This window comes from Sapajus apella, unplaced genomic scaffold (assembly GCF_009761245.1).
Source record: "Sapajus apella isolate SASKATOON/1434 unplaced genomic scaffold, GSC_monkey_1.0 scaffold2, whole genome shotgun sequence".
In the NCBI taxonomy this organism is placed as follows: domain Eukaryota; kingdom Metazoa; phylum Chordata; class Mammalia; order Primates; family Cebidae; genus Sapajus; species Sapajus apella.
Genome location: NW_022436942.1, coordinates 22,524,595 through 22,550,071, shown reverse-complemented (window position 1 = coordinate 22,550,071; position 25,477 = coordinate 22,524,595). Strand labels below are relative to the sequence as shown.

General features: G+C 52.3%; 2 protein-coding genes across 2 annotated transcripts; both read left to right on the top strand.

The window, feature by feature from the left end:
- Positions 1 to 592: 592 nt before the first annotated feature.
- HOXC13 (homeobox C13) lies at positions 593 to 8,260 on the top strand. The gene is made up of 2 exons (XM_032286251.1): positions 593 to 1,439; positions 6,743 to 8,260. The coding sequence occupies exons 1-2, from the start codon at positions 707 to 709 to the stop codon at positions 6,997 to 6,999; spliced, it is 990 nt and encodes a 329-aa protein (XP_032142142.1). The 5' UTR covers positions 593 to 706; the 3' UTR covers positions 7,000 to 8,260.
- Positions 8,261 to 16,595: 8,335 nt separating this feature from the next.
- Positions 16,596 to 20,616, top strand: HOXC12 (homeobox C12). Its single transcript, XM_032286236.1, has 2 exons — positions 16,596 to 17,220; positions 18,000 to 20,616. Exons 1-2 carry the CDS (start codon positions 16,617 to 16,619, stop codon positions 18,236 to 18,238), a joined length of 843 nt encoding a protein of 280 aa, XP_032142127.1. The 5' UTR covers positions 16,596 to 16,616; the 3' UTR covers positions 18,239 to 20,616.
- The last annotated feature ends 4,861 nt before the right edge of the window (positions 20,617 to 25,477 follow it).

Here is a 25,477-nt window from a genome sequence, read left to right as displayed (position 1 = left end):
GCATCGGGTTCTTTCCATCCGCTAGCAGAGGGGAGCTGCCAGGGCCGGAGCGCTTCTGCCTGTTTTCTATTATCTTCATTTATTATTTTTTAAAATCTGGTTTCTTTCCCACCCCTAGCTTCAAGCCCCAATCCAGAGACTTGGGCAGTCATAGTGATCGGTTTGGGGGTAGGGGTCTGTCTCCCTCGTGCACATCCTTTGCCTAGGGAGAGGCGCCCAGTTACAGCCCTCTCCTCCCCGACCCCTTTGCGTCGGCCAAATTCAGCATCGCCCCCCTCCTCCTTTTTTCTCTCGGGGCCTGCCAGGGGGGCGTCTCCCTGTCCCTTTAAATTTCCCAGCTCACGCCTCCTTTAGCTCAATCATCAGAGACCTGATCCAACCATCAGAGACCTTTTTCTTTTCGCCCCGCCCCACCTCGAGGGGAGGGAACCCCAGGAGACCTGGCAGGGGCATCACGTGCGCAGAGCGCGTCACGTGGGCGCGGGAGGGGTGCTCAGGGGTGGAGGGCGGGAGTCGGCGGATTTCTTAATGAAGTATCTCCGCATGCGTAGATGGAATGTAGGGAGGGAGGTGGAAGCACCAGGAGGAGGGGAGGGGTGGAGAGAAAAGGGGGGAGGGATGGGGGAGGGGAAACAGGAGCGAGGTGTCTCCCTAGCTCGCTGCCTCTGGCAAGTGGAGTTTTTAAAAAGCTCCAGCAGATCATGTCATGACGACTTCGCTGCTCCTGCATCCACGCTGGCCGGAGAGCCTTATGTACGTCTATGAGGACAGCGCGGCGGAGAGCGGCAGCGGCGGCGGCGGAGGAGGAGGCGGCGGCGCGGGCGGAGCGGGGGGCGGCTGCAGCGGAGCGAGCCCCGGCAAAGCCCCGAGCATGGATGGTCTGGGCAGCAGCTGCCCGGCCAGCCACTGCCGCGATCTGCTTTCGCACCCCGTGCTGGGCCGCCCGCCGGCTCCCCTGGGCGCCCCTCAGGGCGCCGTCTACACGGACATCCCGGCCCCCGAGGCGGCGCGCCAGTGTGCCCCGCCGCCCGCGCCCCCCACCTCGTCCAGCGCCACCCTGGGCTACGGCTACCCCTTCGGGGGCAGCTACTACGGCTGCCGCCTGTCGCACAACGTGAACCTGCAGCAGAAGCCTTGCGCCTACCACCCGGGTGATAAATACCCGGAGCCGTCTGGCGCCCTGCCCGGTGACGACCTGTCCTCCAGGGCCAAGGAGTTCGCCTTCTACCCCAGCTTCGCCAGCTCGTACCAGGCGATGCCCGGCTACCTGGACGTGTCGGTGGTGCCCGGGATCAGCGGGCACCCGGAGCCGCGACACGACGCGCTCATCCCCGTCGAAGGCTACCAGCACTGGGCTCTCTCCAATGGCTGGGACAGTCAGGTGTACTGCTCCAAGGAGCAGTCGCAGTCCGCCCACCTCTGGAAGTCTCCCTTCCCAGGTAAGGAAGGGACCCGAGCGCCGCCGCCGCCGGGGACTCCTCCCTGCCCTGCCTGCCGCGGGGTTCCGCGCCCCAGCCACCCCCGCCGTCTGGCCCCGGCGCGCCCGCTCGGCTGGGCTGCCTAAGGAGCCGGCCGGGCGAGCTGCACTGAGGAATGCGCCGGGGAAGAAATCTGCTCCGACACGTTCTCTGTAGCTGCCCGTCAGAGAATGAAGCAATCACAGGCGCCCAAACGCCGGGCCGCGGGCCCTGCTCAGTTCAGTAGCTCGCCTCCGCCTCCCCTCGCCGGCTCCAGCCTCCTGCCGGGCTCCTGGCCCCTAATCCCGCTTCCGGCCAGGGATGGAGGCAGAGTGGGCCTATAGTGCCTTAGAATCCAGGACAAAACCCCCAACCCACCGAATAACTGGGGGGCGGGGGATAAGAACCCCCACTTTCTTTGAATTTGCAGGATAGTTCAGGCACTAGACAGTATTTTTAAAATAGGGGACTAATTTGCTGGGGTCTACAGAAACGTGGAATTTCTTTTTTTCCTTTCTTGACTTATTTAAAAATTCTGGCCATGAATTTCCTGACTGTTGAGAGAAGAGAAAATCCAAAATCTCTGGAGAGGGAATGGAGAGGAGGCTCGAATCCCTCCCCAGCGATGTAAAATTTTCCTTGCCCCTCTGGTATATTGAGCTCAAACCTACAGACATTTCCACTGCCAACTCCCCCAAATGTGGTTAAGAGAGTTAGTTATTGGTGCTCCAAACACAGAAAGAGGGGCGTGGGGATGAGACATGGAAGAGGAAGACCTGTTCAGGGGCATCTGGGGTCCAGGCCCAGGCTGGGGACCCGCTGGTCTTGTCTGGCTAAGTATGGGAAGGGAGAATTCATTCCCCTCTTGTTCCGTCTCCAATTGAAGAGAGAAAGGATCCTGCAAGTCCCACCACTCTCCGTGGGGGAAAGACCAGTCCCAGGTTTCCCAAAACCACATCAAGAGCTTTGGATCCTGCCTTGTGCTGAGAAATCAGGATTCGGTCTAAGGAGTCCAGCATTTGAGTCTGTTCTCCCTGTAAGCAGAGCTCGGTGGGAGAGCTTTCTTCCTTCTGATGCCTACAGAGATGTTTGGGGTGGGGGTCCTGGGCAGCCACAGATGTCTTCCGACACTGGCCAGCTTCCCTGCCAGCTCCACATGCCAAGCTCAGGGATGTTTTCCTTGGAAAGCATAGACCTGGAGACCTCCTAAGGGCGGGTCTGAAATTCCTCTGCATCCGGGATTGGAATTAGAGGTAGGTGGTAAAAAAAAATTACTGAATGATGTTAGAGAGTGTAGCAAATAACATTCTTGTGAATATTATGAAATATTATTAAATACTTAGTATGACACACTCAGTACCAGGGTATGACCTACACTAGGCACCCTGACTTCTGATTACCAGAATTAAGGATGGTACAATTTTATTATGCATCATCTACCCTGCATTGGCTATAATATTTTTATATAATGTGATTTATTTTATTAACTACCTAATATGTAATATACAATAATACATTTTTAAAAGATAGGCAATTCACATGTTCATGATACAGCAATGTATTTTTAGGGAGATGGCCCTTTAATTCTCTATCTCACCAAAACACGAAGCTTCTTAGGATATTTGGGTCCATCAGGAATTCCTGGGGCAGGGGAGCCAATGGGCCATGCCAAGGGGTGAAGGGGTAAGGGAGCAAGTGCCCACCAAACCCACTGTGGCTGGGGGCACAGACCCAGAACAATGGGCAATGGGTTTACAGAGAAGAGGTAGAAGAGAAGGAGCCGTTCTGTGTAGGCATGTGATGTGGAGTAGGGGTGAAGGATTGGAGAGAAGCTGAGAAATCTTTGAACAAAATAAACATCTCAAAGATTCCCAGAAAAAAAAAAAAAAACACGCCTCTACTAAAAATAAATACATTTTTGATCACAGCCTCCTAGAGAAAAATATCTTTGAAATAAAAAATACAGCCCAATTGAGATTTAATACACTTGCAAATTATGGCATGGAAATGGATATAAAACCCAGCATGCCTCAGCAGATATGTGCTCCCACAATCCCCGTGTGGAAATAGAATTGGGCTGATGTATCTCAGTGAGTGCAGAGGTACAGGCAAGAGGCAGGCAGACGAGCAAGAAATTATCTTCAGACACCCTCCATCTTTCTACCCACTCAGAGATCTTTTAGAAGTAGTGAGATTTCAAGATAACTCTGTCTATGCAATTGTGGTTTGTTCGGCAACATGTAGGTATAAACACTGCTGTCTCTCTTCAGTGCCTCTGGCTCTGAGAAACCTCATCTGTGGCAGTCTGGGCTGGTGTGGGAGATGGAGGCAATTGTTCAGCAAGATCCAGATAATTAGGGCCAAGATGTGTTGTGGCTTCTTCCTTCTCCCAATTATACAGACCCTTGCTTTATTGTTATGTTTTTTTTTTCTTCCTCCCTGTGGTGAGCATAGACTTTTTTTTTTAAGAGGCAGAAATTCCAGGAGAGAATCAGAAAGGGAGAAAAAGAGAGATGGGGTTCAGGAGAAAGAGGGAGAAAGAAACAGTGGGCTCTTTGAGCCATACTAGAAGTCCGTACTGACAAGCCTTTGGATTTGGGTTGGGAAGAGTAGCAAACTAGATTTCTAGCTGGACAAGGTGCTCTTCAGAGCCCAGAGCTCACTCATAAGGGGTGGGTGGTCAAGAGCGGGTGGGCTGTGGGAAGCTGTTCACAGGGGTCCCCAAGCCCAAAGAGAAAGCCATAGCTGAGCATTGATATGATTTTTATTTGCTCCTCCAAGGTGTCTATTAGGTTCCCAGGTATGAAGTCATTTGTGTATGTGATCTGGAGGGAGACTAGGGAAGGGCTGATTGTAAAACTAATAAGTAAGTCCCACTCACTTTAGGCAGTGTACATACATCTCGAGGTCTAAGCTACCAGATGTTTCTACATCTCTGCATACCACTTCCTTTCCAGATAAGGCAGCAGACAAAGAAAGGGGGCTTATTTGAGAAGGTAAGACTGGAGTTATTTCCCCAGGAGGCTGAAACAACCTACAGTTGGTCTGATCCAGGACAAATTGGCTAAATCAATCCTGTTATCCTGTAGAGAAAAATAACCAGTTTAAACCAGTTGTCTACTTTTTAAACATTTTTTTTTAAGGTTGATTAAATCTCACTGGAAATTTGGAGCTAGAGTTTAGGAAACCAAAATTGGATAGGTCATTGTGAGAGTTTAAAGAAAGTGAAGTAAAAAATTAAGGACAATTATCTGGGTAATTCAGAAAGGAAACCCTACCTTTACCCTACTTTGCTCTCCAGGGGAAAGGAGGTGTTTTAAAGCTAGATTGTACCAGATGGCCTATTTCCATTTTAAAAACTTACTGTATCATTTTAAGAGTCAGAAAGTCTGGCTTTAAAATCTGGTTCTGCCATTTAAGTTATTTTACCCACTCTGAGCCTCAGATTCCTGACCTTATAAAATGGATTTAACAAAGTAAGCCTGAAAAAATGTTCTGAGGATTTAAAAACAACCACTACAAATTCATGGTATCACTACTTACCCTCTTCATTGTATTCTTGTCCACAAATCATCAATTTCCCAAATCATGGTTACATCTATAAGAGTAAAACAAATTTAATAACTGAGAGATTTAAAAACAAAGGTCTTGTTCAAAAACAAATCCTTTTTAACCTAAAGGATCCGTACTATTCAAATAAAGTTATTTTGTTTTCCAGATTTTTTTTTTTAAATCTTGGTTTATTCACACAGAGGCAGAGAAAAATGCCAGGTCCAACATTGGACCAAAAATGCCTGAGAAATTGTCACCAGAAGACAGTCAAATGAGGCCATTGGACCCCCTGTCTCTCATTTTCTTCCTGAACATTTTCTCTTCCTCTGCATCTCACTGTGACCACTACTTTCCCATTGTGTATAGATACTCTGAAAGAAAGCAGACCCAATAGGGATGGGTACAGGAAAAGTGTTTTGGGGGGGTGGGATGGGAACAAACATTTGAGGAAGAAATTTGTGTCCTCCCTCTGGGTTGTGTCTATAGTTTCAAAAGGCTGTAAGAATGAAGGGGAAACCCAAATATTCAGTCCTCCCCATTAGCTTTCACCTGAAGAAGTCTGATAATTCATAGGAAAAAAAAATGAGGGCTGAGCTATCCAGATAATCTCCCTAGCTCCCCCACTTCCCCTTGAAAGTGTTGCTATGACCTTTATTGACAGGGATGAGGGTGGAGTAGAAAATGAAGTTCTAAGTGTTATATATTAGTTGCAGTTTTTGTGAAATTCTCGGAGCCTGAAGAAACTGAACTGGTGGTAGTGGCTTGGATGACAGGTATTGGCTAGGGTTTAGGATTATAGTTGGCGTTTGGGATGTAGACAGTTTCCTTCAACTGTGAAGGAATGGAGAGGGAAGGGGGTTGGAATAGAATTTGCCGCGATTTGGTGAGACTGCGTGTGGAACCCCTACTTCCGGGGACACCTGATTCCCTATATCTCAGGATCAGGACCTCCCACCTTGAGTGTTGTTAAGTGATTCACAACATTGGACCTCAATTCCTAGAATGGACCCCAATTCCTACAGTGTGGACCTCCAAGCAGGCTGGCTTCACCTGAACACTTCTATCTATGCTTCACATCCCTAGCGTAGGGCCAGTGTCTCAAGGCAGGAAAAGCCATCTGGTAGTCTGGGCCCACTGAAGCTGACCCCCTGCCTGCTGCACCATATATGTCCCTGAAACATATAACAGAACGCCTTCCTCTGACAATGGGGCAGAATATAAACTAATAAGCACCCAAATGACCTAACTGCAGGAAGGAGGGATTTTTCTGAATATCTGAAATTCTGCAAGCATGGCAGGCCAGGCTGGAATTTGGAGGGCCCCCTCTAATCAGACAAGGATCCTAATATTGAGTGCTGTGCAGAGCCATATTGAGGCCTGAAACAAAAGGGAAAATCGGTAATACTGATCCCATGTTTATTTTTTTAATTGATATTTTGTTCATCATGAATGTTTTTGTATTGTTTTGCTTTTTTAAACATTGCTTTCGAATATCGTCTTGATTACTGAGTTTTTGGCGCCCCCTCCCTTAAACTTCGAGCCCAGTGGTCTCACCCTAGTTGTGGTCTTGCTAAAATAACAGAAATGAAAACCATTAAGGGGCTTCACTATGCAGAGCAATCCTCTGGCCCCGGTGAGCCCCTGCCAGAACTCTGTGCCTAGGCAGCCTCGGGTCTCCTAGCCCAGCCCAGCTGCGCGCCTCACTTCTTCCCTCTTTCCTTAACTTCCCGCAGACGTGGTTCCCCTGCAGCCCGAGGTGAGCAGCTACCGGCGCGGGCGCAAGAAACGCGTGCCCTACACTAAGGTACAGCTGAAGGAGCTAGAGAAGGAATACGCGGCTAGCAAGTTCATCACCAAAGAGAAGCGCCGGCGCATCTCCGCCACCACGAACCTCTCTGAGCGCCAGGTAACCATCTGGTTCCAGAACCGGCGGGTCAAAGAGAAGAAAGTGGTCAGCAAATCGAAAGCGCCTCATCTCCATTCCACCTGACCACCCACCCGCTGCTTGCCCCATCTATTTATGTCACCGCTTTGTACCATAACCGAACCCAAGGAAAGACGCTGCGCGGGTGCAGAAGAGTATTTAATGTTAACGAGAAAGAAGAACCGCGCTGCCCGGAGGCAGAGGCTCCAAGGCCGAGCTAGGCCGTCCCCAACTCCCTATTCCATCCCCAGCCTCCAACCCCAGCCAGAGGAAACTCACCCGACTTCAGCGGCTTTGGAAATGGGTCCGGGTGGGCCATGGGAGGAAGGCTGGCGGCCTGTACTCCTCCTTATGCTCACCCTGCCAGAAAGTCCAGTGGCAGCGGAGAGCCCAATCATACCAACCAAAGCAGGGTTGGGGAATCCCAAATGGCCCCAATTCTTGCCTCATCCTATGACCAGGCTGGTAGAGGACCCTCCCTGCAGCTTCGGTGCAGGATCTGGCCAGCTCATATTTTCCTTCCCTGTCCCTCCCTCTCGCACTCCTTAAGCAAGATTTCCCAGTAAAGATTTTCTGTGCATATTTTAAAAGTCGTGTTAATATTCATGATAATTATTAGGGATCTGGCAGCGTGATTGGAGTACGGATGTTTCAGTAAAAGCTGGAATCAGCACAGCCCCTTACCTCCCATCCCAACTAAGAAACTGCATTTCTTCGAGCTGGATCGGGGCTGCCTTTGCCCCACGGGCTCCCCTGTTCTGCTCTCTCAGTCAACATGTGGAAATCAACGGAGGACAAAGACTCCAGCCACGCTGCTAAATAGGGCTTCTCTCTCCTCTCTCTTTCTCTCTCTAGGTGGTAAGGTTGGGGATTAGGCTAGGCACAGAAGCAGAACTTTTTTTCTGAGGATAAACATCTCTTCCAAGGAGAGGGAGAGTCAGTTCCTCAACAAAGTCCCTTTCCTCAAGGCACTAGCCCAGGAGGGACTCCTCACACTTTCACTTTTACTGACTTCCAGAGGAAAGCTAGAGGGTCTAGTGCAGAAGGCAAGAATATCTGGCCCTCAATTAGCTAAATGTAGATGCTGCCTAACATTGTCCTCCTCAAAGCCCACCTTGGTGCTGTGGGGGCCCTTTGCCTCTTCCCTTCCTACTGGTGCATTACAAAACAGTGTTCTTTTGAAATGTTCATCAGAAATAGGCTCTTTTTTTTAAATGTTATGTATCTGTATATAGTATTGTGATGTCTGAATGACAATGTACTGAATGCAAAAAGGAAAAAAACCCACAAACATGTTTTTAAAATAAAATATCTTTTTTTGCCTTGATTTTATTGCTCAGATTCTTTCTGAAATCTTTTCTGTCCACTGGCTCCTCAGGACAGTCTAGCATGCCCTGACTTGGCCAGAATATATCAGGTGGAAGAGTATACACATCACTCCCAGCTGAGTAGATTCCAAACCCTTGTTTTGCTCCACTTAAGTCTTTAAGTTATCTATACCATCTAGATAGGAGAAAATTTCCCATCCTGATGCCCAACTCGGATGAGTGTATGTTGAGGAAGGAAAGATGTAATCAGCGCCTGAAAGGCCTGGAAGCAGGTGAGTGATAAAAACACACCAGTGGCCACTTCAGTTAATAATTGGGGCTCAGCTCTGGTTCTGGGTACTGAGAAAGTGGCATCCCCACTGGGAACTAGGTGAGGTAAACGTGGTGGTGGCTGGTGGCAGTGCGAAACTAACCTTCAGCTCCCGGTGCCCTATTGCCCCCAGAGGGCCCCAAATACATTCAGCTAGTTCAGGACCGGAGGTGGGGCTGGGATGGGGTCAGCACAGCCTGCCAGGGGAGCTTCAAGCTCAGCTTTTCCTGGCTGCACTCTCTTCTTTCCCCCAGTTAACCTATGCAGAGAGGCTGAGCTGCTAGGATCCCTTTGGCTCCCAGTCTGCTAAACCAACACTACTTTTACTCTCTAGCATTCCTGGGATCCTCAGTCTTCCAGGCAGCGAGGAGACTGTGTAGATGCTGCCACTAATTTGTTTTCCTTGTCGTGTCAGTGCCTATCTCCCTATCTGGCAGAGTTAATGAGATCGTTAAGTTGTCAGGTTAAGAGACTTTTTAAAAGCAATATAGCCTAAAACAATGTTATCTCAGATTAAATCTTTACTGCAGCAATTTTTATTTATATATAATATTTTTCCTCTCCTGAGACGCAGAAACACTGGAGATATCAGGTTGGAAATCAGAGTTCTTCATTCTCCCTTTACCTGATGGGGCTGACACTTTAAAATTTTGATTTAAATAAATGTTCCTAGAGATTAAACCCATGTGAGCACGCGCGCGCGCACGCACGCACACACACACACACACACACACACACACGGAGTCTGAGAAACAAAGAGCCTGAAGAATTTGCCCTCTGTGGAGGTTCTGCTACTGATGTGGCTGCCAGTGCCGTTCTTCTGGGTCTCAACTTTACGTTAACTACCAGAGAGCTGCACGCAGGGCAGTGGAGATTTGAGGGAGAATAGGTGAATTTCCAGGAATAAGGTTCATTCTTAATTCCATCTCTCCTTTTTCTCTCCACCCACCGCCCCAACCTCTCTCCCAAAATTCCTGGGTTTCCCCTGAGACGAAAGGAGTTGGAGACTGAGTGTGTGTGTTTGGTCAGAAACAAACAAAGAAAAAACTGAGTGGACAAGAGGCCTAGGGCTCCCTTACTATGACCCCATTCTTTCTGACTGCTTTGGGTAGTCCCAAGCACAGCTGTAGGCAAACTGGAAACTGGGGACTCTGTGATCAAAGAGAAGTCTGGAGTTCTCCGAGGAATCCCTCTGCTTCTGCACACCGAGGAATCCCTCCGCTTCTGCACACAAGCCCACACATAATCATATGAGGTAGTTATCCCACACTGAGGAACCACTCTAAGGCCCCAGAAGGGAATAACGAAAAAAAGAAGAGGAGCCAGGCACGGTGGCTCATGCCTGTAATCGCAACATTTTGGGAAGCTGAAGCAGGTGGATCGCTTGAGCTCAAGAATTCAAGACCAGCCTGGACAACATGGTGAAACCCTGTCTCTACCAAAAATAGAAAAACTTAGCCTGGCATGGTGGTAAGTGTCTGTAAAGGCTGAGGTAAGAGGATCTCTTGAGCCCCAGTAGTGGGTGGGGGGTGGAGGTTGCAAGGAGCTGATGTCGCCAGAGAAGAGGAAGGTCTGTGCAGGCTGTCACTACTGGTGCATCCAGACACTGGTAAGCCTGACAAGGACTGTAGTTCCTCTGAGCACCTGTAAGCCCTCATGCGGTGCATTAAATACACCCAGATTTATTTTGGAGGAGTATCATGCCTGAATTTATTTGAAAATGACTTTCCCATAAGAGTAAGCAAACACTGTGAGTGTGTGTGAGCATGTGTTTTGAGGAGGCACATTGGGAAGATGTATTATTCTTTCCCTGAATAAGGATTTCTTCTTCAACACAATATGGTGATTGTGTTGATTTCTTACCTTTCCTTCTCCCAAGAATTGGCATAGCCTTTGCGGACTCTACGAGGTAGTTCACCTCTTACTCGCATTTCTGATGTGTCTTTCTCTCCAAGGCCAGTCTCCTAGTGTTTGTGTTAAAAGTAAGACCGAATGTGAAGGCAAATACGAGGTACTAGGGGTACAGGGTGATCTGAAGAGCTGGGGAAACCTCTGTGTGGAAACACAGACACACAGAGGGACTGAGATTCCTGCTATCTTTCTCATAATCTGATGGCACTCCCACTCCCCCTATCTCCCTAGGCCAGAGCTGGGAGGCCCAGACAGCCTAGGGCCTCACAGGACTCTCCATCTGGTGGTCACTCTCTGGGGCTGCCAGAGAGGGCTTAGTGAGGTCCTTTGCTGAGCTTGGGGGAAAAACCCTTCCCCACCCACATCTTAGTCTCCAGACCTAGGCCCACCAGAACAGGCCTTTCAGCCAGCAGCCCCACAGCCCAAACCCACCTGAGAGAACAAGCACAGCAGTTCTTTCTGCAGATCCCTCCATGACAGTCTGCTCCTGAAACCATCTGCTCCTGGGGTTGATCCACAGGCGGCTGGGTCAGCAGTGTGGGGACAGCAGGCCAGTGTGGGTGCCAGGAAGGGGCAGGCCCCTGGGGCAGCCGCTAGCTCTCTGAACAGCCTTCCCATTGGAGCTGGGGTCCATGCAGCAGGCAGCCCCCTCAGTGGCTCCGTCTGTTCAAAAGAGAACTCCCCACCCTAGGATCTGCCTGGATGGGTCTTGGATGGTATTGGAGCCCACCCCCAAGGAAACTCCAAGAGTGGTTCAGGCAGATGTGTATCTAGACCTGCACTGGTGGAGAATTGAGGGGCCCTGGGGAGCCAGGGGCTTCTGGGAGGAGGAGGAGGGGGCCAGAGCCTTTTCACAACCAACCAGGCGCTTCCTCTTTTAGCCTTGACCGTGACTAGGTCTTTCTGACCTTGACATCACAGGGAGCACAGAGGAGGGGGGAGGGTGGAAAAGGCCTTGATCTTCCGGTGGCCAGCGAAGGGGAGGGCTGCTTGCCCCCTTGACGCGCCGTCCCCCTTCCCGCCGGAGCCCGCCGCCTCTGTTTACACACAGAGGAGGTGTCGTCTCCAGTCTAGACAAGGGCGCTAATAACGCCCATAAAAGGCGGCCTCTCCAGAGATGCTCTGGCAACTCCGCTCCCGCGCGCCTGCCGCTGGCCGCTTTCTCCACCTCCCCCCCGCCCCGCCCTCCTCTGATACCTTGGCGAGGCCGGCGCGCGGCCTTGGGGTGGGGGAATCCAGAAGGCTTCTAGAGGCTGAGAACTCCTGTCCTTCACCCTTCTGAACCTCTTCTGTCTCCAAAGGTAAGTGGAACCCTCGGTTCTGTCCTCGCTTACCCAGCGCAGGGAGCCCCGGGTTTGATAGTCCATTCCCCACCCCACCCGCCTCCCGGGCCGGTTGCTCCCACCCCAACCTGCTCGGCCCCCCTCCTCTGCCTGGAACTGGGGTCCCGGGTTTGGAAAGCAGTTGTGTATGGGTGCTGAGCAGACCCTAAGCAGATCTCAGCTCCTCCTCAGAGCTAGGCCTGGCCAGTGGACAGTGTCAGAGCCAGAAAAGGAGGCCGAGGGACAAGGGCACACGGAGTAGTCCTCACCCCGACCCAGCTTAGATAGAGGTCGGTGGAGACATCTCTCCGTTGCGTTGCAAGTGGCTGTGGGTGTGGCATTTGATGCAATTTTTTTTTTAACTTGGTTCCCACACCTTGCCTGACACTCAGTAATTCACTAGGTGGAGGAGATCCTCTGCTGGTGGAGGGGAAAAATGTCAGAGCTGCGGCCCTATTTAACTGTTAGCGCACCACCAAAGGAACAGACAAAACGGGGGAAGGTGGTCCATTTAGGGATGCTCAGGTTGGAGTGGAGATACGGTTTTCTAGATGTCCTTGCCTGGGGGCTCTCACCTCCCCCGCATTTTCTGAGAGGTGATCGGGCTGGGATCTTCTGGTAACAGAGGACTAGAGGAGCCTCAGGAGAATTGGAGGAGGTAGGGGCTCCGTTGGCCCCAGGCTATTTGCCTGAGCCTAAAATCCTGACTGGGCTCCATCACCTAGCCTTCCTACAGGCCCCTCTCCTCCAGGCTGCAAATCCCTAGAAGGCAGTACCTGGAAAAGGGATTTCCCAATCTGCTCCTTACCTCCCGGGCACCCGCAGGGAGGGCTGGGAGACAGTTGGGCTCCAATCCCTGAAGAAGCCTGGAGGCCATGACATAGGAGACTGATCTCCCTCCTCAACCTCCCAGCCTTGTTTGAACTCTGCAAAAGTCAGGTCCCAAGCCCAAGTTGCCCCAAAAGGGCAAGATAGGGAGGACTGCAGGGTTGGGCGGGGGCCCAGGCCCTCCCACTCAGCCCCTCTTTCGTCTTCCCTTCTCTCCGCCGGCCAAACCTCAGCTCACACCCCTTCTAGGGCTGAGGCCCGGCCTAATTTGCATACGAGGCAGAACCGCTTTCTGCACACTAGACAGTGACCTTGAACTGGGCCACTGCGGTCTCTGGACAGACCAGGGAGAAGGCAGCACTGCGCGGTATCATCACCGACCCTGGGTCGGCGGAGGAGCCAGAATACAGTAGCTCACAGCTGACTCCCCGCGGCCTAACCCGCCAGCAGCCGCGTTGCCTCTGTCACCAGAATCGGCGTAGATTTTATAATTAACTCCTTTCGCCTGGCTCAGCCGCAGTGGAGGCCGCTAAGATGCGGGAGGGATGGAGGCACAGAGAAGGTGTGAGAGAGGCAGCAGGGCAACCAGCTGGCGGACGAGCAGGCTGCCTTGGTCTTCAAGGAAAGCCTTGGACCGCATCCTTGCCTTCAGCTTTAATTAACCCCCGAGTTAATGAGCGAGGCTTAGTTGAGCTCGGCCAGCTGCGGCGGGAACCAGTGGCTCAGGGGCCAGAAGGCAGGCCACCGCTCTAGCCTTGTGATTTGATAAATGTGTGGGAGAGTTCGCACCAATCGCTCCACGGTTCGGCTGCCTCGGCCCGACCACCTATAGTTTTGTGTGTGGTCAGCGAAGTGCCGGCGGGTTAAGCCTGGCTGTACACGGCTGCCCAACGCCTTGGGCTGCGAGTTCCTCCCAGTCTTCTAACCTAGCCCCAGCCTGCTCCCAGCGAGCAGTTCTCGCTGAGACTGGATTTAGATTTGAAGCGTTTCACCCGAGCCTCCTGCCGGCCCCGGGGACCCAGGTTGGGAGCGGCGTTTTTGTCCAAGCCCGGTTAAAAAACGGGTGCCTGAGCTGCGTGTGTCGCGGGGTTCCTCAACTGCAAACAGAGCCTCGGTGGTGCACCGGAAGGCTGGACGCTTAGATTGCTTGGGTCCTTGCCAGGGTCCTGAAAACCCCTAGGTTCACAGTGGGTCTCGGGGAGCAGGACACTGGGGATGCGAATTTTGCTAGTGGTTGTCGGCAGCTCTCCCTGAGAGGAATCGGGGTCAGCTGCACGGAAGGAAGAGGGGTTTGTGAGTGCCTCTTTGAATCCAAAACCTGGGGGAAATGGCCCGCTTTGGTGGGGCTAAATCAGGCTAGGAGAAATGCGTGTCTGGAAGAAGGAAGTCTTCACCCAATCTTCATTTCTCCTGCGTTGCATCCGCCGCCCTGTGGCCGCTGCTCCTCCAGCTCAGCGGCCTGGCCCTGGAGGGCAGCGAGCAGAGCTCCAGGCCTGGGATTTGCCTGCTGGGGTGCAGGGAATGGGAAGAGGCTGAGACCTTCCACCTGGGGTCCCCCTTCTAGGAGATTGGAGTTATCTGGAAAGGGAAAAGAGAATAGGGAGAATACTCTACCCCACAAAGGCTAGTGATTATTGGGCATAGCCCAAGCTCGGCATCCCTCACACCAACAATAGCGTCTGAGTGCAGAGGCCTGGAGAGCCTGGGCAGAAACCTCGCTGCCGGCACAGTGTTCTAATTGAAATCAGCAGCAATATTAAAGTCACACCCTGTTTATTTTTATGACCAAAAATAACCACCAAATAAAATGTTTTTAAAAAACTAGAATTTCAGTGGCACTCATCAATGCAGCTTGAAAAGGAAAAATAAGATGTTAGAGATGTTGTGACATGGAATTTGCAGCGGAGGGATGCTTCTCTCCGCAGCCTCGCGGCTCCTTGTCAATTAGACACAAAAAGGCCAATCCAGGCTGAATCTCCTGCTCATTCCTTGGCGCCACCGGCTCTAACTGAAGGTGACCGCTTCGATTTGCAGCCCACCGCTTGCCCTGGGTACCAGCCTAATGCGGGGCTGGCTTCTGGGGGCAGGAGGGGCCGGGCCAGGCCGGGCAGCTAGGAGAGCAGGGGCGGGGAATGGGAACCGGCCAAGCGGGGCGAGGGGCAGGCGCCGAGTTGCGAGCTTCGTATTGCTTCGGGCAGGGCGGCGCCCGCGGGGACACATTTCTGTCGGAGTGAGCAGCTACGTTTGGGATAAGAAATCGCCCGGGGAGCGGTGGAATTCAAAGAATCTGCGTTTCTCTTTGCTGCGTCCTGCAGAGGAGAGAGGGGAGGGAGAGGAAAAAAAGAGAATCTTCTCTGCTTCGGTCTGCTTGGTAGCTTAGGCTTATTCTCAAGCTTTCTCTGATATTTAACTTTGACCTAAATGGGTCTCTTTCGCATTCTTTCCGGCTCTCTGTCTCCAATTTTCTTTCAATATTCTGGTATTTTTTCGTATTTAGACGTTCACTAAACTGTTTACCCAACCCTGTACTACTTAAGGCGTGCATTGGTTAGCAGCTCGAAATAATCACGTGGAAATAGTGTTTTCTCTGTTAGACCCCGAAAGGATACATCTGGTTTGGGGGAGTTTTATTTTGCCTTCCTTTTTAATACGCTTGGCTGTATTCTGTGGACCTAGTTGAGATCTGATTGTGGTTTTGCAGATGTTGATTATCTCACCAATGGCCAACGTTGGCTTCTGGCCTTCTCTGGAGGGAGCTTCTGAGTTTGCACCATAAATATAATTTCACCCCCAATAAGATAATTCTTCAAGGATTTTTTCCCTTGAAGAATTATCCCTCAGGAGGCAACCTACTGCTGGCTTCTGCACTGCTATCTGATGGTCCCGGGGCAGGCTGGGCGGGTTATGGGGTGCGGGTGTCTCCTCCGCAGTGAGAATTAGGCCCCTCTCAGGCCAGTCAAGCCCTGTTAGGGGTCCAAAGCTTCCGGCTGCAAAGACTCCAGGAGGCCCCCAGAAGCTTCTCAGTGTCCCGGAAATGACAGCGGAAGAGTAGGTCGAGCCCTCAGATGTTCAGGAGCAGGCAGACAGGTCCATGCGGAGCTAGGCACCTCCTTTTGCTGCATTCTCTGCCTCCCTTCTGCATCTTTCCTCTAACCGTGAGTGGAGGTGTGAGGCTGGATGGCTCCCGGCTCCGGAGGAAAACCCGGCATTATCAATTATCCTTGAGTATTTCTTGGCGAAGAGGACTCCAAATGTCTCTCCAAATTCCTGAGGATAAAGAGCTGATAAAGAAGCGTGTGGCAGCAGCTGGGGCTGGGAGAGATAACGGCAGGGAAACCTGTCCTTACCCCCACTTCGCCTCTACTGTAAATAAACCCCGAGCCAAAGGGCTCATCCGTCTCCTTAAACAGCCAGTAAACTTTATATGACACAATATCTAATAGTAATTTATTGGGGAGATATTGTAAATTCCAACGGTTTTAGTTAATAAAGAAGCTAATTAAAGAGGGACGGGCTGTGCTTGGCCAGCTGTTGGCGATAAGATAATACTGGGGTGGGGGCGAAATGCAGGTTATAGTGGTGTATATATGCGGGCATTTTTTGGTGTGTTTTTTTCCCTTTTGCCCCGTGTTGGGCAATTGCTTTACTCTCTGCGTTAGGTTATGTGTATATATATATATATGTGTGTGTGTGTGTGTGTGTGTGTGTGTGTGTGTGTGTGTGTATTTTAAATCAGAATTCGGCAAATAAACCTGCTCCCGCCATTTGTTCCCCCCGCCCCAGGACTGGGGAAGGGGGAAGTTGGAGTTGGTGCGGGATGGTGGCGGGGGCGGGGGTCGGGGGGGGGGAGTCGGTAGTCCCCACCCCTCCCCCTGGCGGCGGCGCCCACGTGAGCGGGGCGGCCAATGGGTGGCCGGTGCAGGTTTAACTATGTTTAATGTCAGATAGCAATAAAGTAGAAGCTGCCGGTCGGGCCCCGCGGAAATGGGCGAGCATAATCTCCTGAATCCCGGGTTTGTGGGGCCGCTGGTAAACATCCACACGGGAGACACCTTCTACTTCCCCAACTTCCGTGCGTCCGGGGCGCAGCTTCCCGGGCTGCCTTCGCTGTCCTACCCACGCCGCGACAACGTGTGCTCCCTGCCCTGGCCGTCGGCGGAGCCGTGCAATGGCTACCCGCAGCCCTACCTCGGCAGCCCAGTGTCTCTCAACCCTCCTTTCGGCCGCACGTGCGAGCTGGCGCGCGTGGAGGACAGCAAGGGTTACTACCGGGAGCCGTGCGCCGAGGGTGGCGGCGGGGGCCTGAAGCGCGAGGAGCGCGGGCGCGACCCAGGAGCCGGGCCCGGGGCAGCGCTGCTCCCGCTGGAGCCGTCGGGGCCGCCTGCGCTCGGCTTCAAGTACGACTACGCGGCGGGCGGCGGCGGTGGGGACGGCGGCGCGGGACCTCCGCACGACCCACCCTCCTGCCAGTCGCTGGAATCCGACTCCAGTTCGTCCCTTCTCAACGAGGGCAACAAGGGCGCCGGCGCGGGCGACCCTGGCAGCTTGGTATCGCCGTTGAACCCCGGCGGCGGGCTCTCGGCCAGCGGTAAGGACCCCCGCCACTCGCGCGGCGGACTCAAACCAGACATCTTACCAGGTCGGGCAGAGCAGGACTGAGTTAGGGCCGCCTGGGGTGACAGAATGTGTGGTGAGGAAGAGCTTCTTTTAAAATGAAGTGCGGGTGGGGGGAGCCTATAAACATGTAAATATCCCAATAAAGGAACTAGAGAAATTTCCTTTTTTGTCCGCCAGGGCCGGAGGCGGCGGGGAATCGGGAGTTGGGAGATCGTGACCAGGACTCCCCAGGCCTGGGGGTGAGAAGGTGGGGACAGAGAGCCCGGCCCTAGTTCTCCCAGGCGCCTGTCCCTCCACCTTCCCACAGGCCCCCTTTACCTACATTTCAAAAGAAATGCCAGTGGACACGTTTACTCTTTGCCACTCGCCCATGTCTATTCTGACTGATACGGGATGCAGTCCTGAAGGACGTGAGAGGAAGGGACCAGGAAATAGGGAAGAAGAAAATTGGAAAGAGGTCTGGGGAGAAAAGAGGGGACGCCGACATAGAAGGGTCATGAATTCTGCAGCAGGAGGTAGGATTGAGGAGGTAAGGGCAAGGAATGAAAGGAAAAAAAGAGTAATGAAGTGGGTGGGGATGGGGTCTGGGTAGGAAAGGCTATTCAGGTGACTGGCCGCAAGGAGAAGGGAGAGGAAGAGCCTGGAGTTCAGGCGTAAGGCCAAGGTGAAAGGGTCTGGGGAAGGGCCTAGGGCAATGGACTGGTCACCCTTTGATCCTCTGGCCAACCCCTGCCATTCATCTCCACCCAGGCGCGCCCTGGTACCCGATCCACAGCCGCTCTCGGAAGAAGCGCAAGCCCTATTCGAAGTTGCAACTGGCAGAGCTGGAGGGCGAGTTTCTGGTCAACGAGTTCATCACACGCCAGCGCCGGAGGGAACTCTCAGACCGCTTGAATCTTAGTGACCAGCAGGTCAAGATCTGGTTTCAGAACCGGAGAATGAAAAAGAAAAGACTTCTGTTGAGGGAGCAAGCTCTCTCCTTCTTTTAAGGGGCAGGACATGAGCACCAGCCCCAGACTGAGCCTGTCACTGGCAGAGAGCAAAAGAGGGCGCCGCCTAGAACACAGTCCCCGCTTAGAACGCCAGTCGTCTCTGGCAGGCCCTCTTTGGACATCCTTTGTCTGTTTTGTTCGTGGTTCCCTCCCATACACCCCTAAAAGACCCTGCCAGGTCCCAGAGAGAAGGGAAGAAACCTAGCCAGGGAGAGCAAAAGCCCGCAGCTGCCCGAGTGTGGCAGGGACAGGAAGGCTGAGGTGGTCCAGGCTAGTTTATCTGAGGCGGGACTGGGGCGCTGCGCCTCCGCGGAGGATCTGGAGAAGCCTCGGCCCAGATGTCCCCTTCCTCTACTTCCCTTCCATGGTCTTAAGTCTCTTTGCCTGCAGGAGCAGAGAGCAGGGACAGTGGAACCAAGGCACCCTGAACTTGGTGGGATTAGAAGAGGCTGGGAGGAGAGAGGAAGGGTGGAGAGTCAGCTGAGAGAGCTGAGGGAGTCAGGTGGCTCTGGCAGGACTGGAGGAAGTGGGGAACCAAGGAGGAAGGGTGGTTTGTGAGAAAATGATCAGCAAGACCCAGAGTTTGCTTGGGTCTGGGTTCCCCAGGACATCCAGTGGGCCAAAGCTTGGGCGTTTGGCTGGCTGGGCTGTGGACAAGGACCATCAGCCTCATGTTCCCTCTAGGATGGGTGGCCAGAACAGTCTCCTGGTCCCCAGCCCTCTCCCAAGTCCCCTGCCTGCCCCAAGTGAACGTCCATTCACAGATGTGCTGCCATCCACTCTTCCGCCGCCTAGGCAGCTGTGGGCCTGGTGCAGCAAGCAGGGACCTGAGAGCCCAGCCGACACAGCCTCAGGTTCGGTAGCCACCCCAGAGGTCCCCACCTGGCTCTCCAGAAAGAAAGTCTAAGAGGCTATAGATGGGGCTTCGGAGCACCACACTGATTGGCCGGGAGAGTTTCTGGCAGCCACAGCTGAGGCCTCTGATTCTCCCTTCCCTGCTGGCGCTGGCGTTCATGGTCACGGCCGGCCAGAGGCTGGACCAGCGTAATTTATGAGGCAGGAGGAGAATTCGCCCTTAAAGGGGCTACCAGCCATTGAGGCCCCACTCAGCCCCAGTTTCCCAGGCTGGTGACAATGAAGGAGGGGGGATGCTCCAGCCCCCCACCCAACTCCCTTCTCTCTTTTCCCTGCCCACCCCCCAACATTGCCTTTTGTCTCCAGACCGGTTGCCTCCGCCTACCGTCCAGCACAAGGACCAGAGCAGAGGGAGGGGCACAGTCCTAGAACCCACTGGAGGTCTGAGAGTTGCTTCTCTGAGCGGGAAGGCCTTTCATCCAGACTTCTTCAGACCCCAGCCCCAGCCCAGTAGATCCTGGGCTGACTTTGGAGAGAAGCAGTGAGAGAACCCACCAACCTTTCTGCACTTCATTTTTATCCTTCTCCCCAAGAGTCCTGCAGCCTCCCATCTGCTGTCCCGCCCTTTCCAGGAGCAAGAAGGGTGAGAAGCAGGGCACTGATGGGAGTTCACTGCAGCCTAGACAGTGTGAAACTGGCCTGCTGGCTTGGAGTGTTTCCCACATGGGGAGAGTCTCCTCTAACAAGCTCTCCAAAGGCCATCCACAGAGCTCTTTACTCTCCCACCAGCACACAGCTTCAAGTTTCTGTACAGGCAGAGGCATGGGCAAACACATACACACAGCTGCACACAGCACAGCACTGGGCCCATCCCAGTCTCCCTAGTGCACTTGCAGGCAGGGAAGTGTCTATAGTCCCCATAGAGCCCAGCAGAGTGGAGACACAATCACATGCCTCCATTCCCACTGGGTATCTGTCACCTGACACTTCCCCATCCACACATACTTGTTTCACCCATGTACAAGTTCTCCCAAATTACTACCATTCCAGCTGTCTGCAGTCTCCTGTGGGCTTGTCCTAGGCATGAAGCACTCCCCACCTTGCCTAGTCACACACTGTGCCCCCTTTATGCAGCCCTTCCTGTGATCTCTGGGCTCTAGGGTGCTGGATTTGAGCTCCACCATTCCTAACTAACCTGATTCCCAGCCTAATAGAGAAGAGAGACCAGAACACTCCAAAAGGAGTGAGGGGACAAAGATATGCAATATTCTCTTTCCGTTTGCTTTAAACTTGACTTCTGTGAGCTTCTCTGTCAATCTCTGTCTTGTTCTCTGTGTCTGTCGCTGGTACCTAGTGTAGTCCCCGTGGATAGTTGCCCTTCCCCTACCTGCCTCCCCAGCTCTCTGTAGTGTACCCTCCTATTCAAACATCTGTCTTTAGCACGTTTTCCCTTTATATAGTCCTTGTACAGAGTTGCTTCATCATATTAATATTGATAATAATAATAATTAAAACATGAATTATGATTGTGATTTTTTGAAAACAATAATTCTACCCCAAAAGAATGGAAGTCCCAGCCTCCTAGCTGTTCTCCACTTTTTTTTCTCCAGCTCAGGTGAATAATAAAAATAATAAATGTATAATAATAATCAAGGAAGAGTGGTTGCAGGGGCAACAAAAATATACAAGCAACCAAGATCTGTTGATGAGCTACCATCTGCAGTACAAAGCAATTATAGCAGAGAGAAAATTGGGGGGTGGTAGACTTGGGGAAGGAGAGGGAGATTTGAGGAGTCATGGGGCCATAAAAATAACGTGGGCAGACTAAACGAGGTTGAAACCAGCTTCAGAATAGGAGGTCTGTGCTGCAGGAACTTGACAAATAGAAGCTGGGAGAGGGGCACTGGTGGTCTGTACTGGGATACTGGGGCAGTAAGAGTAACCAGTAATCCAGGGACTGAGATGGAGCAGGGTTGGTGGGCTTAGAGCTTCAACCCTGTGATCTTAATCCTGTGGCTTCACTCTGAGATGAAACTTGTGTATTGCAAGATGTTGAGAGGGGGCTAAAGACCCCTTGGAACTAGCAAAATAGGCTCCACCTTTTGAAGCCAGCGACCCCCTCCAGGCCAAGCCAGAGGTAAGCTCAGGCCCAGGCCAGTGGTAGAGTACAGATGTGCCCATGAGCCCTCTGCACATACAACCACCCCTACCTTCTGTAAGAAATGCCCTCTCTCTTTCTCTCCCTTTTGCCTCTTCCCTCCTCTCTCCCCAGTTACCTTTTCTATCTGTTTGGCTCCCATCAAAGGAGTCTCCTGCAAATTCCCCTTCCACCCTCAGGAATACGACGGGTCCCCACCAAGTCCAGCCTCTGAGCCACACCTCCTGCCCTGAAATCTTCCTTTCTCTCTTTCCCTCCCTTTCTTTATTCCTATAATTAGAGAAACTAGCAAATTTAGATCAAATACCATTTTTAAAAACCCTAGTCCTAGCTGCTTGTGAAGCTGAGGGGTATGGACAGAAAGGAGACCCAAAGTCTTAGGGTGCTCGCATAAATGCCCCACAGAGTGCAGCATCGATCGAAGACGGGCAGCTTGGGCAGCCATGAGCTGGGGGAGGGGCTTAGTGGTTGAGCCTGGGTCTGAATAAAGGAGGATAGGAGGAGTCTGAGTTCCAGGGAACCCAGGCAAAAGACTATCTGATTCTCAAGACGTGTCTTCACAGGAAGGGTCAACAATAGGGACATCTCTGGCAAAAGAAAAAGAGGGATTTAGGAAGGCCGCAAATAACTGGCCTTTAAATTTATTCCCAGAGACTCTCCCAATTTGAGAGAGAAGACACCTAGTTGGGTGATGTCTCTGCAGATCCAAAGACTCAACGCAAACACTGGGGATGTTGCCAGAGAAGGAAAGACACTAGCCTCCTCCTTATGACTGAAAAACAAATCGCTGGGTCTCCTGGCCAAAGAGGAGGTCATGGCTGGAACCGCGATCCAAATACTTAGGGCGCAGCTGAGCCCTGGATCTGGGTGAGGATTTCCTCTATGTTGCAACTATTTGCCCAGTTTAAACCCCCAAACTACAATCGACTCTACTAACTTTAAGACAAAGCACTCCGTGTCTCTAGCCGGGTTTTGAGGAGCAAGAAAAGGTAGGAAATAATCCGGATAATTTAGGTAGACAACAATTCTGCTGTTGTGCGTGTATAATCTTATATCGCCGAATGAGTTCTGTATTTGGACCTGGTAATTCTCGCAGTTATTCTGCTCCACTCTGACGTGCACAGATGAAACTGGGTATTTAAAGCCACTAAGCCGCTATAGAGCGGGCAGGAGATGGGTCTGGCAGTCTGGGTTCTGTGGATGCTAATGCAGCCGGAAATCCTGCGCGATCGATGGCTCAGACCCAGAGCGGAGCAGGGACCGCTGGCCCCATCCGCGAACAAAGCAAACCCCGGGGACTTGGGGTTCCGGCCAGGCCGGAGCCCCTACCCATCCTCCCCGCTATATCCAGGAAAGCAGGAGAGGTGTTTTCGGCCCCAGGCCGCGCGGGAAACGCACTCTGGAGCCGCCAATCCTCTCCGCACCGCACCTGTAGGCGCGGAAAGCTCCGGTGCAATTCAGAGGGAGGTGGAAGGCAGGCCCGATCCCACAGCGCGCCTATGCCGAGCCTCGGTCCGAGCGGCCGCCTTTCTGCGTGTGCCTGGGTCGAGACTGCGCTGCCGGTTTAGCGCAGAGAGGCCGTGGCCCGCGCCCGCCGCTGCAGGACTCCCCAGCTTCGCCCTCCGCTCCGCGCTGCAGCCCTGCGCGGTGCTCGCCGTTGTCACTTTAGGAGAGGCCCCGAAACAAAGACGCGCCGGCCACTGGTGGACGACGCGGGCGCCTGGGCCACTCCCTGACTCGCGCCTGAAGTCCACAGCGCCCCAGCCCTATAGCGAGGGCTGTGAGACCTTGGTCCAATTCCCCGGCCGTCGCGGTTCCGGCTGCGGTCATCTCCAGGGTCCAGGGAGAGGAAACCCTGCGCGCCCGCAGCCCCGGCTGACCCAAGCAGCTCCAGCGCCCGACAGCGCCGGCAGCGCTGGTCTCCTCCCGAGGGCTGCTGGGCCCCCGCGAAGGACGAGATGACCCCTGCTGGCCGGAGCTGTGGAGGCTGCCTCGCCGAGATCCGGACCTGTCCAGTCGCCTGTTCCTGAGCACCCGAGGCCTGGCGGGGGACGCCCTGTGAGTGTAATAGACCTCCAAGAGCAGCCGGAGTCTGATGCACTGCCCGGGTTGCGGGAACCAGACCTTTCTCCTAAGCGCCTTCCCTCTGCTGGGCGCGCGGTGTCCCCACGGCGGCGGCAGCGGCGGCCCGCCCTCCTCCCTGGCTTCTCATCGCTGGAGGCTCTGCCCTGGAGGCTCCTAAGACCTGTGCCGCCCGCTGGAGCCTGGCACAGGAGCCAAGAAATTGGGCCTCGACAAGACCAAACACAGCTGGACCTTTAGCCAATCTAAACCAGCCCGTTGCTAGCAGGTGATTTCTCCTCTTCCAGCCAGAGCCGCTTAGGAGGCAAGTCTTCACTTTGTCAGTTTACCTGGCCCAGAGTGGAGAGGTTCCTTCAAAGACAGGTCTGTGAGGATGGAACCCACCAGCAGCCCTTGCTTGGGAAGCTGTCTTTGAAAGGTGCATAGTCCCCATGCATAGCATGGAAACGATATTCCATAAAGCACACACTTGGTCACAGTGCTGCTAATAAATTGAAACACAGTCTAAAATGTACAGATATCTATACTACAGGTACACTCTAGGCATAGAAAATATTTTCTCTATAAAATATAAACACAAAGGCACTTTTATCTACTGTATGTGAAAGCAACCCACTGGGAAAGGATTACATACAGCACGTATATTCACCACATGTAAAACTTTATTTACACATATAACCACTACACACACATCCTACACAAGGAATGTGCAGTCCTGAGTCTATTTAGCGACATGTGAGCATATACTCCATAAGGCATATAAAACCAATAGATAGAAAATATGTCTACATTTTAAAACTGCATGGGAAATACTATATATACATAAAGTGCATATCTACCCAATGTATGGAAAATACATTCTGAGTTATGTTTATAAATATGCTGTGTGTGTGCTAAATACATTGAAAGTGCATTCCTCTGGATTTGTGAACTGTTTAAGACACATTTCTCTAGCAATCTTACTAGCAGGAGGAAGTTCAGGCATTGGCAATGGTAATCTCCATCTGCTGGGTCTTTTTTTTCCTGTTCTTCTGTACTTCCATTATTTCTGTCTTTTAAATCCCCCTTCTATGTCTACATGCGTTACTTACATAAGTGTTCTCCTATGTCTATTTCTCTGTTGCAACTTTTGTCCCAAGCTGGGGTCTATATTTAGAGTGCAAAGTCCCTTTTGCACCAGGGTCCCACTGCATAATCATGCCTGTATGAAATAAGCATGATATAATTAGGTTACCCATGTGTCTCAAGATGCATTCTTCTAGACCTAATATAAGTATATTATAGTTTCTCTGCACTGCCTGTTAGAAAAGGGTGGCACCGTGGCTTGGCAAGGCATGTAACAGGCAGATGGATTCCTGAGTGGGTGCTGAGCCTTCAAGGGCTTCCAAAGTCTAGGGCTGGTTTCATTTTTATTTTTTATTTATTTTATTTTTCATTGTTTTCTGAGACTGAGTCTCACTCTGTCACCAGGCTGGGGTGCAGTAGCGCAATCTCAGCTCACTACAACCTTTGCCTCCCAGGTTCTAGCTATTCTCCTTCCTCAGCCTCCCCAGTAGCTAGGACTATAGGCGCGCACCACACCCAGCTAATTTTTGTATTTTTAGTTTTTGTATTTTTAGTAGAGACGGGGCTTCACCAAGTTGGCCAGGATGGTCTCGATCTTTTGACCTCGTGATCCGCCCCCTCGGCCTCCCGAAGCGCTGGTATTACAGGCATGAGCCACTGCACCCTGCCTGGTTTCATTTTTATAAGTTATTTTTGAATCTTGAGCATAGAAAGCAGCATGAAGCAAAGGCCGGACCTCTGCTTCTATGTCCCTCTCACATCCCAGACGGAGCAGCTCAAGTCCCCCGCATCCAGCTGGGACAGAGAGGTTTCTGGGTCACACAGCCCCTTAGCTTCCTTGTAATTCTTAAACTGGCCTGGGTCTTCACAAGTAGCAGGGAAGGCTTTCCTATAACCCAAGCTTTTTTCCAACAAAACACGCTCCCAACCCCTTTGGGGAAGCATTTTCTGGCACTGAACGAACTGTTTTGGCCCCCTAAAATTAGTCCCATTTGGGTCTCTCCTTAGCAACTAAAAATCCGGAACCCTCTGACACATGCCTATGGAAAAATTCTTTGAGAGACAGTGCACTCACG